Source organism: Pseudochaenichthys georgianus, unplaced genomic scaffold (assembly GCF_902827115.2).
Source record: "Pseudochaenichthys georgianus unplaced genomic scaffold, fPseGeo1.2 scaffold_432_arrow_ctg1, whole genome shotgun sequence".
NCBI classification, from domain to species: Eukaryota; Metazoa; Chordata; class Actinopteri; order Perciformes; family Channichthyidae; genus Pseudochaenichthys; species Pseudochaenichthys georgianus.
Genome location: NW_027262997.1, coordinates 134,451 through 149,455, shown reverse-complemented (window position 1 = coordinate 149,455; position 15,005 = coordinate 134,451). Strand labels below are relative to the sequence as shown.

The window sequence follows — 15,005 nt, the reverse complement described above, 5'->3', positions numbered from 1 at the left end:
GTAGTAACAATATCTAAAACAGGCTCTGGTGTCTTTTTAGCTTTAGAGAAGAGCATTACCTTGGTTTTCTCAAGATTTAAAATAAGCTTTAGTTCAGAGAACTGAGTCTGAATAATGTTAGAAACAGCCTGTAATTTAACACCAGCCTCCTTAATGGAGGGACCTGCAGATTATATCACGGTATCATCCGCATAAAAATGTAAAGTAGCTTCATCCACTAATAAAAGGACTGGTTTATCTATAGCCAGTTGAGTAGCACTTGAAATGCTTGGCTCTATGAAACCTGATGATTCTGTTTTCTTCAAGGTTGTGTCTTCCTGGTCGAATGTACTTATTGTAAGTCGCTTTGGATAAAAGCGTCAGCTAAATGCAATGTAATGTAATCCACATTTTCACCTAAACTGTTGATGTAGATGGAGAATAAAAGTGGACCTAAAACAGAACCTTGGGGAACACCATTTGCAATGTTCAACCACTCAGAAGACAGCCTATCAAAATGAACACATTGGGACCTTTCAGAGAGGTAGTTTACAAACCACACCACTGCATGGCTGGACATGCCTATACTGGCTAGCGTCTGCTTTAAAATGTAATGATCGACGGTGTCAAACGCTTTTGAAAGGTCAATAAATAGAGCTGCACAACTCTGCTTATTATCTAAAATACTCGCCACATCATTCACCACTTTCATTGTGGCAGTGATGGTGCTATGTTGCTTTCTGAAGCCTGACTGATGTTTAGACAGGATGTCATTTGTACATAAAAACACCTTTACCTGTTCACTCACTAAGCGTTCAAGAACCTTAGCCAGAACTGACAACTTAGAGATTGGCTATAGTTATTTAATAAGGTGGCCTCCCCTCCTTTTAGCAAAGGCAGGACATACGCTGACTTCCACAATTTTGGAATTGTGTTTGAGCTGAGGGAGAGGTTAAAAAGAGTAGTGAGAGGTGGAGCAATAAAATCTGCAGCTATCTTTAAAAAGAAAGGTTCTACGTTGTCCGGGTCAGCCGGTTTCTTAGGATCTAACTTGGTTAAAGCTTCACGAACAACATCAACAGTAAAAGGGGTAAAACTAAAAGGGTTTTCCAACACACGTTTTTCAGAGTCACAGACTGTAGTGTTCACAGAAGCAGAGTTAGTGGCAGAATCAAATAGAGAACCACAGGACACAAAATGCTAATTAAAGCAATTGAGCATCGTAGCCCTGTCCGATATAGTGCCAGATGCTGTGGTAATGCACGGAGGTAGCTCATTACGGATATCGCCGGTGGATAACGATTTAATGGCTTTCCAAAATTGTCCAGGATTATTCAGATTCTTTTTGGTTACTGACAGATAGTACTTTGATTTAGCACTTTTGATATGTGAAGTGAAGCTATTCCTTAGCTGCCTAAAACGCAGCCATTCTACCTCTGAGCCTGATTTCCTAGCCTTTGCCCATGCCTTGTTTCTCTCATGAAGGAGACTGGACAGATTAGCAGAAAACCAAGGATTGTCTCGTCCCTTTACTCTAAATGTACGCAGAGGTGAATGTCTATCAATGATCTCCATAAACCATGATAAAAAAAAGACCATGCGGTTTCCACATCAGCACACAGATCGATTTTACCCCAATCAAAATCAAACAGATCATGCACAAAACCCTGCTCCACAAAATGTTTTTTGTCTCTCTTAATGATAATGCGAGGTTTAACCTTTTGGACCTTAGTGTCCCTAATTGTGGCTACAACACAGTGATCACTCAGATCATTTGCAAATACTCCCACAGATGAGTATTTATAGGGAACATTAGTTAGAATGAGATCAATTAGGGAGGATTTATTAGGGGACTTAATGTTAGGGCGAGTAGGACTGTCCATTTAGTAACATTTAAAGAGATACAAAGGTTTTTAAAATCCTCTCACACTGCAGTTAACCAGTCCCAGTTAAAATCTCCCATCCATCCATCCATCTTCTCCCGCTTATCCGTGGTCGGGTCGCGGGGGTAGCAGTTCCAGCAGAGAGCCCCAAACTTTCTTTTCCCTGGCGACATCAACCAGCTCTGACTGGGGGATCCCAAGGCGCTCCCAGGCCAGCGAAGAGATATAATCCCTCCACCTGGTCCTAGGTCTACCCCTTGGTCTCTTCCCAGCTGGACGTGCCTGGAACACCTCCCTAGGGAGGCGCCCAGGTGGCATCCTAACTAGGTGCCCGAACCACCTCAACTGGCTTCTTTCGACGCGAAGGAGGAGCGGCTCAACTCCGAGTCCCTCCCTGATGACCGAACTTCTCACCTTATCTCTAAGGGAGACACCAGCCACCCGGCGGAGGAAACCCATCTCGGCCGCTTGTATCCACGATCTCGTTCTTTCGGTCATGACCCATCCTTCATGACCATAGGTGAGGGTAGGAACGAAAATGGCCCGGTAGACAGAGAGCTTTGCCTTCCGGCTCAGCTCCCTTTTCGTCACAACGGTGCGGTAAAGCGACTGCAATACCGCTCCCGCTGCTCCGATTCTCCGGCCCATCTCACGCTCCATTGATCCCTCACTCGAGAACAAGACCCCGAGATACTTGAACTCCTTCACTTGGGTTAAAATCTCCAAGTAGCACTATTTCCTTGTAGTCTAGTTGTGATAAAAGATTTGCTAGTGAAGACAAGGAGTCTTTGACAGCTGAGGGGGGTCTGTAACAGCCCACGACCATGACCTGTTGACCCTTTGCCACTTCTATATTTAAGGCTAAAAATTCAAATGGCTTACTGATCGATTTGGAAACTAATGTGGTTACACTGAACTTATTCTTAACATAAATGGCAACGCCACCACCTTTATTAGGCCGGTCGGTACGATACACATTAAAACCATTTAAGGCAATGTCAGAGGCCAAAATCCGGCCAAGGTCAACCGTTAAAGGTATAATATGTAGGAATTTCCTAAAAAACAATGTGTATGTATATATATATATTAGTGCTGTCAAAATTATCGCGTTAACGGCGGTAATTAATTTTTTGAATTAATTGCGTTAAAATATTTAACGCATTTAACGCATGTGCAGAATGGCCCGCCCCATACGTGCCACCAGTGGCAGCGCCAGGGTATGGCTGGGGTAGGCTACACCCATACCAAGAAATGGCTTAGCCCCACCATGAAAAATGATGTTAAAGTAAGCAAAATAAAGTCTGCCAACTCGCGCGGAGTAAATTGCACAGACAGCAGTTAGTAAGATTGATTTCAGTAGCCACGGTTTTGAAAACTTTTGTCACGTAGTGATCGTCTTCTCAATAGAATATCTTTGATAACGGCGTGGTGTTGTTGCAGGAAGTCCCGACGGAGAATACTCTTGCTGTAGTACAGGGCAGAGCCATATAATAGTAATAATATGGCTCTGGTACAGGGGTGCACATAACTGGTACGCAGGTTATGTGCGTAATCTGAAATGCGTACCGTCACTTGTGTCACAAAGCGCATTTGCGTACCGACGTACTTGTGAAGCTTTTCCAGAAGGCGGTTAGATCACCGGACGACAGTCGGTCTCCGTGTGCACAGACAGGGCTGCTGTTAACGTCGGTCTGTACAACGGAACTGTGCCAAAACTACCAACCGGCTGCGGAGGGAGACTCCCCCCATCACTGGAGAACTGCGCTAAAACAGCTGATCACAACATTCACACTCTGTGGTCACGAAGTACTCCACTAGGGCCCCCCCCCCCCCCCCTCTGTCGACTTTCCTGAAGTACTCCCCCGTTGATAGAAATCAACACGTAATGAATTAAGACCCCACGGTTTGATGATTGATAGGTGTGTGGGCTGTCTTTCATTTTGACATGCAGAAAAATGTTATAATAAACATAGATACTGTATGTTAAATGGATATATCCGCCTTCTTTCATTTATCTTTCCATTCCCACAACAATATACATAAATAAATGGCATATTTTGGACATAGTTCGAATGGTGATTAATCATGATTAATTAATTTTTAAGCTGTGATTAATCTGATTAAAAATTGTAATCGTTTGACAGCCCTAATATATATATATATATATATATACATTGTTTTTTAGGAAAATGTTGTATATATATATATATATATGTGTATATATATATTAGAGCCGGGACTCGATTAAAAAAAATAATCTAATTAATTAGAGGCTTTGTAATTAATTAATCGAAATTAATCGCATTTTTAAAAATCGCATTTTTAAGCTTAGATGGCCCTGTGTATTCTTCATTTCACTTGTTTGTTTGTTCTTGTTTGTGTTTGCTCGCTTGCATGCCCTGCATAGCTTTAAGAAATACTTAAGTTGTTGGTCAAAACCAGTGCTGGAATTGGGCCGGTACTCACCGGTACGCAGTACCGGCACTTCTGGTTCTGACCCATGGAGTACCGGCACTTCTTGCTCAGTACCGGCATGCTGGCGGTACTCCGGTACTCATGCACCGTGCCAGTACTCAACACTCTCCCGCCGTACTTATTATACATCCATATATATATATACAGCCGCCCGGTACTCAGTAGATGCGTCATGAGGTGCCGAACGGACATTCTCATCGCTCTAACCGCTGGAGTTTCACAGCGGCTGTCAGCTGTTTACTCCTGTCATTCAAACAGAACGTGCTGGAGAGGGGGCGGGGCTTATCTTCTCCATGTAAATACTGTGGTGGAAACGACTATGTCAAAATTAACCTATTTGACCGTGATTTAATAGTAATACACGTTTCAAAATAATAATAATAATAATAATAATAATAATAATAATAATAATAATAATAATAATAATGCCGAAGTAACAACATACTGAAAACTGTTAGTAAAATCATGTTTTAATGCTTTTCAATTTACATACCTAGATGCACGTGTGTTGTGTTTATGCAGTGCAACTCCCACCCAGTGGGTGGCTATGTAGAGTGATAGAACAGAGCAGGCACGCCCCCGAGAGAAGGAAAGCAAGTCACGTCACAAATTAGCATTTCTAAAATGTTAGCGTGGATTAATAAAAGTGCAAAAAGACAGCGGTTGTCGCCGGAAGAAACTTCAAATACAGAGAATGCTGTGCCTGTGTTGGAAATTGTGTCTGATGGGGAGCTTTCTTTGGTTGATCCTCCTGCTCCAAGTTCTAGTGCATTAGCATTAGCACTAGCTCCGCCGCCTCCTCCAGAGCCTCTAACGTTAGCTGCTGCTGGCGCAACTGCCACCACCAACACCGGGCAAAGCGATGCACCTGACTGCTGGACAACGGACCAGGTGCAATATTTTTGCAAGACCAATGCATGGCTCCTTCTTAAAGATAAGAAGCTAGGATGTCGGATATGCAGAGATGTCAAATCTTTGGGAATACACACTGGACAAGGACTGAAACTGTCAACTGAATGGGGTGAGTGTGCAGTGTCTCATTTCGGTGTTGACAAGGGCAAACAACAAGCTAGCCTGAGAAAAAAAATCAAAGAACATAAAGAATCACAAGCCCATGTAAAAGCTGCTGACATCCTTACATCTGCTTCACGTGAAACTATTCAACATCAAGTGCAGTCTATGCATACATCTGAATTAGACACCACTATCAGAGTTTTTCGAACGGCATATAAAATTGGCAAACATAGCCGGCCATTCACAGACATGCCAATTGATTTGAATGTACAAAAACTGAATGGGCTGAACGTGGGCAGGGTTTTGCACTCCAATAAAACCTGTGGCGAAATCATCGACCACATAGCTCATGAGCTGAAGAAAAAAATGGCAAAAGACATTACAGAAAACCAAAGAAAACTCTGTGTTTTGGTCGATGAATCTACCACTATTAGTGGTAAAACGGTGCTTGTTGTGTGTCTACGCTCAGCATTAGCTGATGCTGAGCCCGAAACGTTTTTTTGGGAGCTGATCGAGTTGGATGGAACAACGGCTGATGACATCACAAAGGCGTTAATGGAGTGTCTTGGAAGAGATTTTAACGAGGACTTTTTAGGTCAGTGTTTCGTTTCTTTTGCATGTGATGGGGCTTCAGTCATGCTAGGGAAGAGAACAGGCGTTGCTACCCAGTTGTGTAGTAAATTCCCAAGCCTGTTTGTGTGGCACTGCTCCAATCATCGTCTAGAGCTGGCAGTTGGGGATGTGGTCAAGGAGGTCTCAGGGCTCAATCATTTCCAGATCTTTTTTGACAAACTCTATTCCTTGTTCCATGCCTCCCCCAAAAATCAGAGGCAGTTAGCGCAGTGTGCGCAAGCAGTCGGACAGCGTCTCCTGGTGATAGGGCGTGTTTTGTCCATCCGCTGGGTGGCTTCAAGTGAAAGGAGCGTCAGAGCAGTCTGGGAAAACTACCGAGTGCTTCATGATCACTTCACAAATGCTGCAAACGACACAAGCAGGGATTCCAGAGACAGAGCAAAGTACAAGGGCCTGGATGATGTGCTCACATCTGCAACGTTTGTCAGCAATCTGGGACTGATGTACGATGCGCTCAGAGCTCAGCGACCTCTCTCGGCAACTCCAAAAAAGAGAAATGACACTGCCTACAGCAGATAGGCTCTTAACTCGAGAAATACGAGTTTTTGAATCCATGGTCACCATGCCTGGCCCACACATGACTACAGTTCATACAGCTCTAGCTGAGAAGTCCTTCAAGGGTGTTGCCCTGCCCCTGCGTGAGAATGGCAGGCTTGTACAGATTCATGCAGGTCAGTTTTTCCGCAGTATGGTAGAGAATCTGAGACACAGAATGACTTCCACAACCTCCTCTCATGTCAGCACAAGAGAAATCCCATTACATGGCCGGGAGGCCCGGGACAATCAGCTAATCCAGGACATGAAAGTTATCCATCCTGGAAGTTGGCCTGAAGAGGAGTTAGACGTACAGTATGGGGACGTAGAGGTGCTACGTTTGTGCGAAGTGCTGAAAGTGGACAGAAGAGAGACTGTTCAGGGCTTTCGCGAATACAAGGAAACCAGGGCATCCCGTACACCTGCTGCCATGGAGCCTCTACTGAAAGCAGTCCGAACCATCGCTGTCTCCACTAGTGAGTGTGAGCGGGCATTCAGCTGCATGAACGATATCCTTACTGCAAAAAGGAATGCTCTCTCTGTCAGCCGACTGTCCAGCCTGGTTTTCATTAAATGTAATGGACCATCACTAGGACAGTTCAATCCGGAACAGTATGTGAGGTCCTGGCTGGCAAAGGGAAGGAGAAGTGCTGATGAAAGAGCCTGTCCAGCTCCAGCCCCTGATACTGATGTCCCCAAGGCCTTCTGGAGCCTTTTCTAACAATGTGAAGTATATTGCACAGCTCACCCAGTGAGAAGACTTTTGGCATAATGTGCCGATTTGTACAGATCCTGGAGATAGAAGGACTTCAGACCAACCAGGGAGTTATCTGATCAGCTTGGTGTTCAATGTAACTCTTTACCATGGCTCAGACTTTGTTACTTGCAGTTACAGTTTCTCATTTTAGATTGTACACATTTTGCATTTGTTTTTACATGTTCTTTGTTCATGCTCTTTATCATTTTTCTGAGTTGGAAAGTTAAAGTTCTAAAATATACAGTAGTAAAGAGACAAACCCACCAGCATTATAGTAGCCAAATTCTTGTTTGTGGGCTGTATATATAAAATTGACTTGAAAAAGTTGCTGATTTTAGAGTACTGGCACCTTTTTCATTCCAATTCAAGCACTGGTCAAAACACTTTCCATCTGATGAAGGCAAATGCCTTCCCAGATGGAAAAAAGTAGAAAACATTACATTCAGTTATAACTGCCAAAACAAACATTATTTACACTATTATGGCCCCTGTTAAAAATGTTTGTAATGTTAACTACTGTAAGTTGGTCGAACGAATGCCTCCTCATCCGGAAGCTGACCGAGCAGACCCGAGCAGCAGTCGAGAGGAGCCGAGCGCATCCGCGAAGCACACGTCAGAGTTCCCGTTAGCCGGCAAATCTAAATATCTTCGGTCAAAATAATTTCCCTTTAGAGCAATACCGCTTCAGTTGCGCCACTTATGTGACAGACAAGAATAGTCAACTCTAATGTCTAACACGTAATGTGGAGAAAGAGATGTCCTGGATGGGTTGATTGTGCGTTGATCTGTTGGTAATGCCTCGGGGTTCCGGTGGGCATGTAAACAAATGCATAATGCTGCGCTATACTTTGTGGCCTCATCCAGTTGCATAGCGACACTTATTGTGTAGTTGTCTTTTAATAAGCAGGTAGTCATATCATTAGCTAGAACTAGCTGGATCTGATCGATATGGACATAAACGCGAGTGAAGTCTAATCTGACGGGAGAGAGAGATCAGCTGCTGCCGACGAGTCGAGACTCGACACGCAGCTCTGCATAACCACATGCAGCGGTGAGCGGAACAAAACACACACTTCAGGTTAGAATATCACACGTAGCTATTTTAATTACCTCTCAAACTACCTAAACTAGTTATAGATATGTTTAGTTTTACTGTCGGGTCACTCATTACTAGATCCGCGAGCTGCATGATACTGGCATAATAGATTGCCCGATCGGGCAACCAGCAGGTGAGGCTTCATTGCCCGAGCTAAATGCTAGATGGCCCCGGGCCATCGGGCAGTCCTTAATGTCGAGCCCAGTGACAATCCAGTGAGCCAGGGAGTTGGTTATTTTCTCAGACGTGGACTTACTTATCCTGGCCCTGAAACCAGTCATCTGGTTGAGTGTGGGTTGGGTCAGGGTGTGGTTCCTTGTACTCGGAGTCGGGCTAACGTCCACGCTAGCTGCTACATGCTTTGCATTTAGGTGATACTTTAGGCTTGATGTGCTGCGGTGATATGCAAATTCTTTTTTGCATAATTTGCACACAGCCGTGCTCTTATCGACGCTTCCATCCGTCCGTTTTTTAAAACAAAATGTCCCATCCACGGGGCCGACCAAAGCGGTCTCATCAGCTTGTTCGTTCATGTTTGACTATTGTTCACCGTGGTTTGTTGTTGTTTGAAGTCCCATGCTGAAGTCATGAACGTTAGTTGGTGCTCCAGGTATAATCGGTACGCCTGAAACTCATCCAATGAGAAACGTTCCGCTGTGCAAAAATAAGTGCGATTAAAGTGCGATTAAAATGCGTTAATTTTTTTAACGCGTTAATTTTTGTGTAATTAATTAATCTTAATTAACGCGTTAAAGTCCCGGCCCTAATATATATGTTTCTATGTATATAAAACATTATCGACTCAGTCATGGAACCTTTGGACAGAAACGTGCCTTGCCCTGTTTGATAAGGCTAGAAAGATAAGACTCAGATCTGGTGTTGTACGTGAACCTCCATTAAGTACTACATTGTAACTAATATGACACGTTTGTTCTTCTACTAGGATAGATGTGGATAATGAGAACACATGTGAATGCATTACACTTAAAACATACAGTACATGCATCAATCATTGCATGAAGGAAATATACCATCTTGAATGAAGCGACGAAGGTATCCTGTGACACGGCTCTTATCTTCCAAAGAGCAATCATCATCATCGTCATCGTCATCGTCATCATCATCATCAACGTATTTACCTCTGGGGTCAACACAGCACTTGACTCCTGTGGAAAAAGAATTGGAGCTGCATCTGGACGTTGATTAATGAGGGGCCACAGCATTGTGTCTTTGAGTCCTTTTCTGATTTGCTTGATTTGCCTCATGGCTCGTCCAATTACCTGTTGAGATAAAATACAAAAACAAATCTTTATACCTTCAGTGGGATAAAAGTGTTATACAATATGTTGAATAGTGTCAACAGTATTCAATACCGCATGATAAAGAAGTCTCTCAAAGAGCCATCGCCAATTGTCGTTAGACATCACAGGAAGGTCCCATGCCAGACACAAGGTGTTCACACTCTCCTTCTCAGCAGCTGAGAGTTCGGAGTTCCCTTTGAGCTTAAAGACACAATATGGACACACTTAAACCAAATCTAAAATGTGTTCAAATATGACACACTTAAACCGAATCTAAAATGTGTTCAAATATGAATCATGTGCAATTTGGAGAATACACACTATCTGGATTTTCTCCCTTAGATCCATGTCTGGACAGTCACGGATGCTAATGGTGGCAGTTTCAGCTGTGCCTCCACACAGGATATGAACAACAGCTGGGCTTAGTCAGTGCAGGACCTCCATGCAGGAAGCAATGGCCAATGATTCTGCCCACCATCAGAAAAAGGTCACTCAACCAAGAATGCAGACGATGAAGGCACAAGGTGGTCTGGCTCTCCATCGAACAGCCTTGTGACACAGCAATTTCCTGTGCAAACAGAAAAAATCCGTGGAACAATGATCATGTTATATTACCCAGCAATTCTGTGGTGGTTGTAGTGGACATTTTTATTATATCCTTATATGCTTAAACCAAATGCTTCTCATAAATGTCATGTGCTGTTTTTTTTTCTCTTCTACGCGCTTCAAGGCCACAGAGCTGCTTTGACTACTGGGAGACTCATACACAGTCACACCAGAACTTCCCTACTCTGAGAACCGTTATGCTATCTTCCGCTCAAGGCCAGATGTCTAATAACAATGGCTGTGTCCCAATTCAGCGGCCGCATCCTCCTGAGGATGCATTCGAAGACCGCATACGTCACGAAGGCTGTCCCAATTCAAAAAAAAGACAAGGCTCCTCCGAATGCAGCCCACAAATGCAGCCTTCTATTCCCAGATTGTGAGGATACATCTGATGTACACTCCGCGGTGTATCATATCCCAGGATGCAATGGGCGACGGTGACGAATGAGTTATTTAAAAATAAAATGGCTTCTCACGGGACGGCAACGGCTGAAGCTTCGGCGGGAACCGGATTTGTTTTTAAATGTAAGTATAGGTTTTCAACTCACCCAAATAGTAAACGACATGAAACAGTAAACCGATTTAACTGTTTTATTTAAAGATACGGGCGATTGGAGATGTCTTCTTTGTATACATAAAATAATATGAAGTGAAAATATTTCGACATGTTGTAAACCAGAACCATGGTTTTCATATTGTTGGGATTAATTATAAAGCCAATTTATTTATTTAACTGCTTTTGTTATACAAATCTTACTGCAAAAATTTGTTTTGATAGGGAGCAAGGAGCAGACTGCTCAATTCATCCAACTGCGAGGGGATAATGAATCCCTCTTCACCGGGGCCAAATTCTCCGCGGCCATCGCTTGGAGGTAAGGCACAATATCCAGTTTGTATCGTTCTTATTTTATGAATCATCCCTCATTTCATACACTCCATTCTAATAAAACAACTAATATTGTCTAGTACCGGGACTTCTTATTTTTACCCATCTGCTTACCGTTAGTTCTTACTGCGTACCGGCACCTCATGACGCATCTAGGTACGCATATTTGTTGTGTTTATGCTCAGTTGCAACACCCACCCAGTAGTAATATTATATTATAGTAGTATCTTTTTAATTACTGAATCAAAGATATGAGGATAAGGATAGAGGGAGTCGTATGTTGTACAGATTGTAAAGACCTTTGAGCCAAATTCTTGTTTTTGGGCTGTATACATAAAATGTACTTGAAACAGTTGCTGATTTAGAGTACTGGCACCTTTTTTTATTTCAATTCAAGCACTGGGGATGTCTCCATGCCACCATTAAAAAAAGAAAAAGAAGATTTCTTCCTAAGTGTGTATCCTTAGTTGTGACATTGTTATTGTTTTATTCATAATACTAGATGTTGTACTATTCTCTCTGTGATTAGGACGGTTTTGGAAGACATGGGCCTGCAGGGAAGTGTAACTCCCCTGCAAGCTAAGAAGAAGTGGGACAATCTGAAAAAAAGATATAAAGTATGTGAGTTTTACAAGTTAATAAACACATTTGCTGACATTTGTTTATCTGCTGGTGTTTTTTTTTGTAATGCCATGATTGTTTTACTCTGCCTTTAGGATTGCAAATACCCAGGGTCAGGAGAGGGAGTCGGTGGGAAACCCACTGCTGCAACTTGGCCGTGGTTTGTCCAAATGGATGAGATATTAGGACAGAGGCCCTCTATCTGCCCGCCTGTCCTAATATCCTCTATTCCAGAGGACACGCCACGGCCAAGTTCAGCAGTGGGGGACCAAGAGGAGGACGAGGAAGAGGATCAGGTTGAGGCAGGGCCATCCCGGCCTAAAAGGAAGAGAAATGATGGGCTGATGGACCTCATCAGAGAGGATATGAAGCAGCAGAGGGAGGAGAACAGGGAGAACCTGAACAGGCTTTTTTCTCTCCTAGAAAAATTTGTTGATAAATAAATGTAATGAGCAATATGAAACTTATAATTTATTTGATGGAACAACATACAAATGAAACAACATACAAATAAAACAACATTTAAACTATATACACATTCAGGCTGAGCAGGGAGTCCCAGGTGGTGCTGCTGGACCTGGCTGCCACAATTAGGACCCTGGTGTGCTCTGATGGTGGGTGGGGCATCATGCAGGGTGGTCTCCAGAGCTGTTGGGGATGCTTCTCTCCACAGTACATCGGATTGTCCATTAGGGCTAGGGTTCGCAGGGCGGACGCAATCGATCCCGATCTTGGACCTCAGAGGAATCAACAGATTCCTGAAGGTGCTGCCATTCTATATGCTGACTACTGCATACGCACAGGTGGAGTGGTTCTCAACCGAGGGATGCCTACTTCCACGTGGGCCGGGCAAGAGGGTGCCTTATATTGACTGGCAGCTGCCTCGGCCACTGGGCCCTTAGGCCCGCTGTCGTTGCGCCCCATGCAGATGTGGCTGAACAGCCTTCACTTGGACGCCAAGTGGCACAGGCACAGGGTGTCGCAGCATTGCTCCACTCTCTGTCACGCTGGAGGGGCAGGGCCTATCTCCTGGTAGGCGTGCCCATGGGCGCCATCCCATCCCGCCAGGAGACCATCAACATAGGTGCATGTCTCTCAGGGTGGGGTGCAGTGCGGCAGGGCAGGACCGTTCAGGGTCAGCGGTCTGCCCAGCAGAGTGCGCCCCAGGTCAACGTGCTAGAGCTTCGGGCCGTGCAGCTTGCACTCACGCACTTTCTACCCCAACTGGGGGGCAAGCATGTGCGTGTTCCTTGGGAACAGCATGTACATTGTTGCTTAGACAACAGTCCCTTCTAGATAGTGGAAGTTCTCACATGTTCGGGTCGACGGCGCCACGGCGGGGTGCCACAGGTCGGTGTCCCTCTTTATGAGAGGGGCTTTACGGCAGCGTCCCCCTTGCACACCGAGGGCTCCGGCTTGGGACCTGCCCTTGCTGCCGGATGCCCTATCATCTCCTCCCTTCGAGCCCCTGGCCCAGGTGGGGCTTAGGTGGCTGCCCACAAAGGCAGCATTTCTGCTTGCCATAGCCTCAGGGAAGCGAGTCGGGAGGTGCATGTCCTCTCCATAAACAATACATGCCCGAGGTGAGACTCTCAGGCGTTGCCCTTTGGGCAAATGTGGCATTCCCGCCCGGGGTCCTTCCACAAACCCACTTCAATCAGCCTGCCCAGCTGGCACGCTTTGACATTCAGGAGTACGGCACGTCGAAGTTGCTGTGCCCTGGGGGTGCCCAAAGGGCGTATATCAAGGCTACTGCCTGTATACGGCAGGAGGAGCAACTCTTGATTTTGCCCTGGCGGCACTATCGGAGGTTAGGCCCTCTAACCAGTGGCTGCCCCACTGGGTTGTCGATACCATCTCACAGGCTTGCGGGGCCAGTGGCCGCCCCCTGCCATCAGGCTGAGATGGCACTCTACAAGGAGCATCTCAACATATTGGGCTGCCCTGAGAGGGGTGCCCCTGGAGACCATCTGCGCCGCGGCGTCGTGTGTGTCTTCTGGCACATTCTCCAGTTGTCATCGGGTCAATGTCGCCACTCCCCATTCTTTGGGCGTGGTCCTTTTGCCAAGCTCCGCTGCTTCCAGTGGTGAGCAAGGGCTTGGATTCTTCATGACATTGTTGGTATAAGTCATCCAGTGCTAAAGCACCGCCTCTGGCGGTCAGTAGGGACGAAATAGAACGATAGTTACGGCTGTAACTACGGTCTATGAGTCCCGGATGACCGCCAGAGTTCCCTGTCACTCAGAATTCTTGTGTGCTCGCGAGAAGATTCGGGGAACAGATCCTCTGACGACACCGGCTGATATAGCCGGTGTCACGTGGGTCACAGGTGACTTTGTTGTTATTGGTACTCGAGCTGCGCATGCGCGCGATGGACATATCCAGTGCTAAAGCACCGCCTCTGGCGGTCATCCGGGACTCATAGAACCGTAGTTACAGCCGTAACTATCGTTTCGTTCCATTTCAAACAGCTGTTTGACGCTCAGCGCAACCTTTGCGCACTGCCACTCCAACATCCAATCCCAAAGTTTGAAGATTAATCACGGGGACTGTAGTCCTAAACGATAGCTGGGGATTATGGGTAGTGTAGTGTCTTCGGCCACCCTAAACTCAGAAATGTTGACAATCGCAATGATGCTCGAAATGTCCCTTATAGGCCTACGTCTGTTTCCGGCTATTTTATTTTGAAATTCAGTTCCTGACGGACACCAAAAAAGCCCGAGATTATGGAATTAAACCAATAAATAAAAACAAGGATAATAATGTTATTGGTGAGTAAATAACAGTGTGTTATTTTGAAAAGAATAACAAATTAGAAGGAAGAAAATATTTAAAAATACAGATTTCAGTATTCTGAAGCTCTGAGCCCCATTTATTTTCCTCACAGACGGCAACAAAAGTCCGAAATTATACGATTTAAAATAAAAGCAATCATTTTGGCTTGATATTGAGTAAGAACATGTTTTTATGAACCACACAGCTTCCGGTCTTCCACGACCCGACCGGAGAAAAAGAAGTGCTGCAGGCACGAAACACATTACCAGTATAAATACATTGCTTTTAAAATCGTGCTGTGCAACACGAAAAAAAAGGGGAAAATCGTTTTGGTGAACACCAATCAATAGATTAAAAATCGTGTTGCTGAACACGAAATGCCATGAGACTGGGTTGTGCGCTCATAATGATCCACAGGCGGACATAAAAAACAATATATAATATT

At 44.8% G+C, this 15,005-nt stretch overlaps 1 protein-coding gene across 1 annotated transcript; it reads left to right on the top strand.

Annotated features, from left to right (window-relative positions):
• Positions 1-9,153: 9,153 nt before the first annotated feature.
• LOC117442456 (uncharacterized) lies at positions 9,154-12,279 on the top strand. Its single transcript, XM_034078459.2, has 5 exons — positions 9,154-10,159; positions 10,533-10,803; positions 11,057-11,150; positions 11,694-11,781; positions 11,881-12,279. Exons 2-5 carry the CDS (start codon positions 10,701-10,703, stop codon positions 12,226-12,228), a joined length of 633 nt encoding a protein of 210 aa, XP_033934350.1. The 5' UTR covers positions 9,154-10,159; positions 10,533-10,700; the 3' UTR covers positions 12,229-12,279.
• The last annotated feature ends 2,726 nt before the right edge of the window (positions 12,280-15,005 follow it).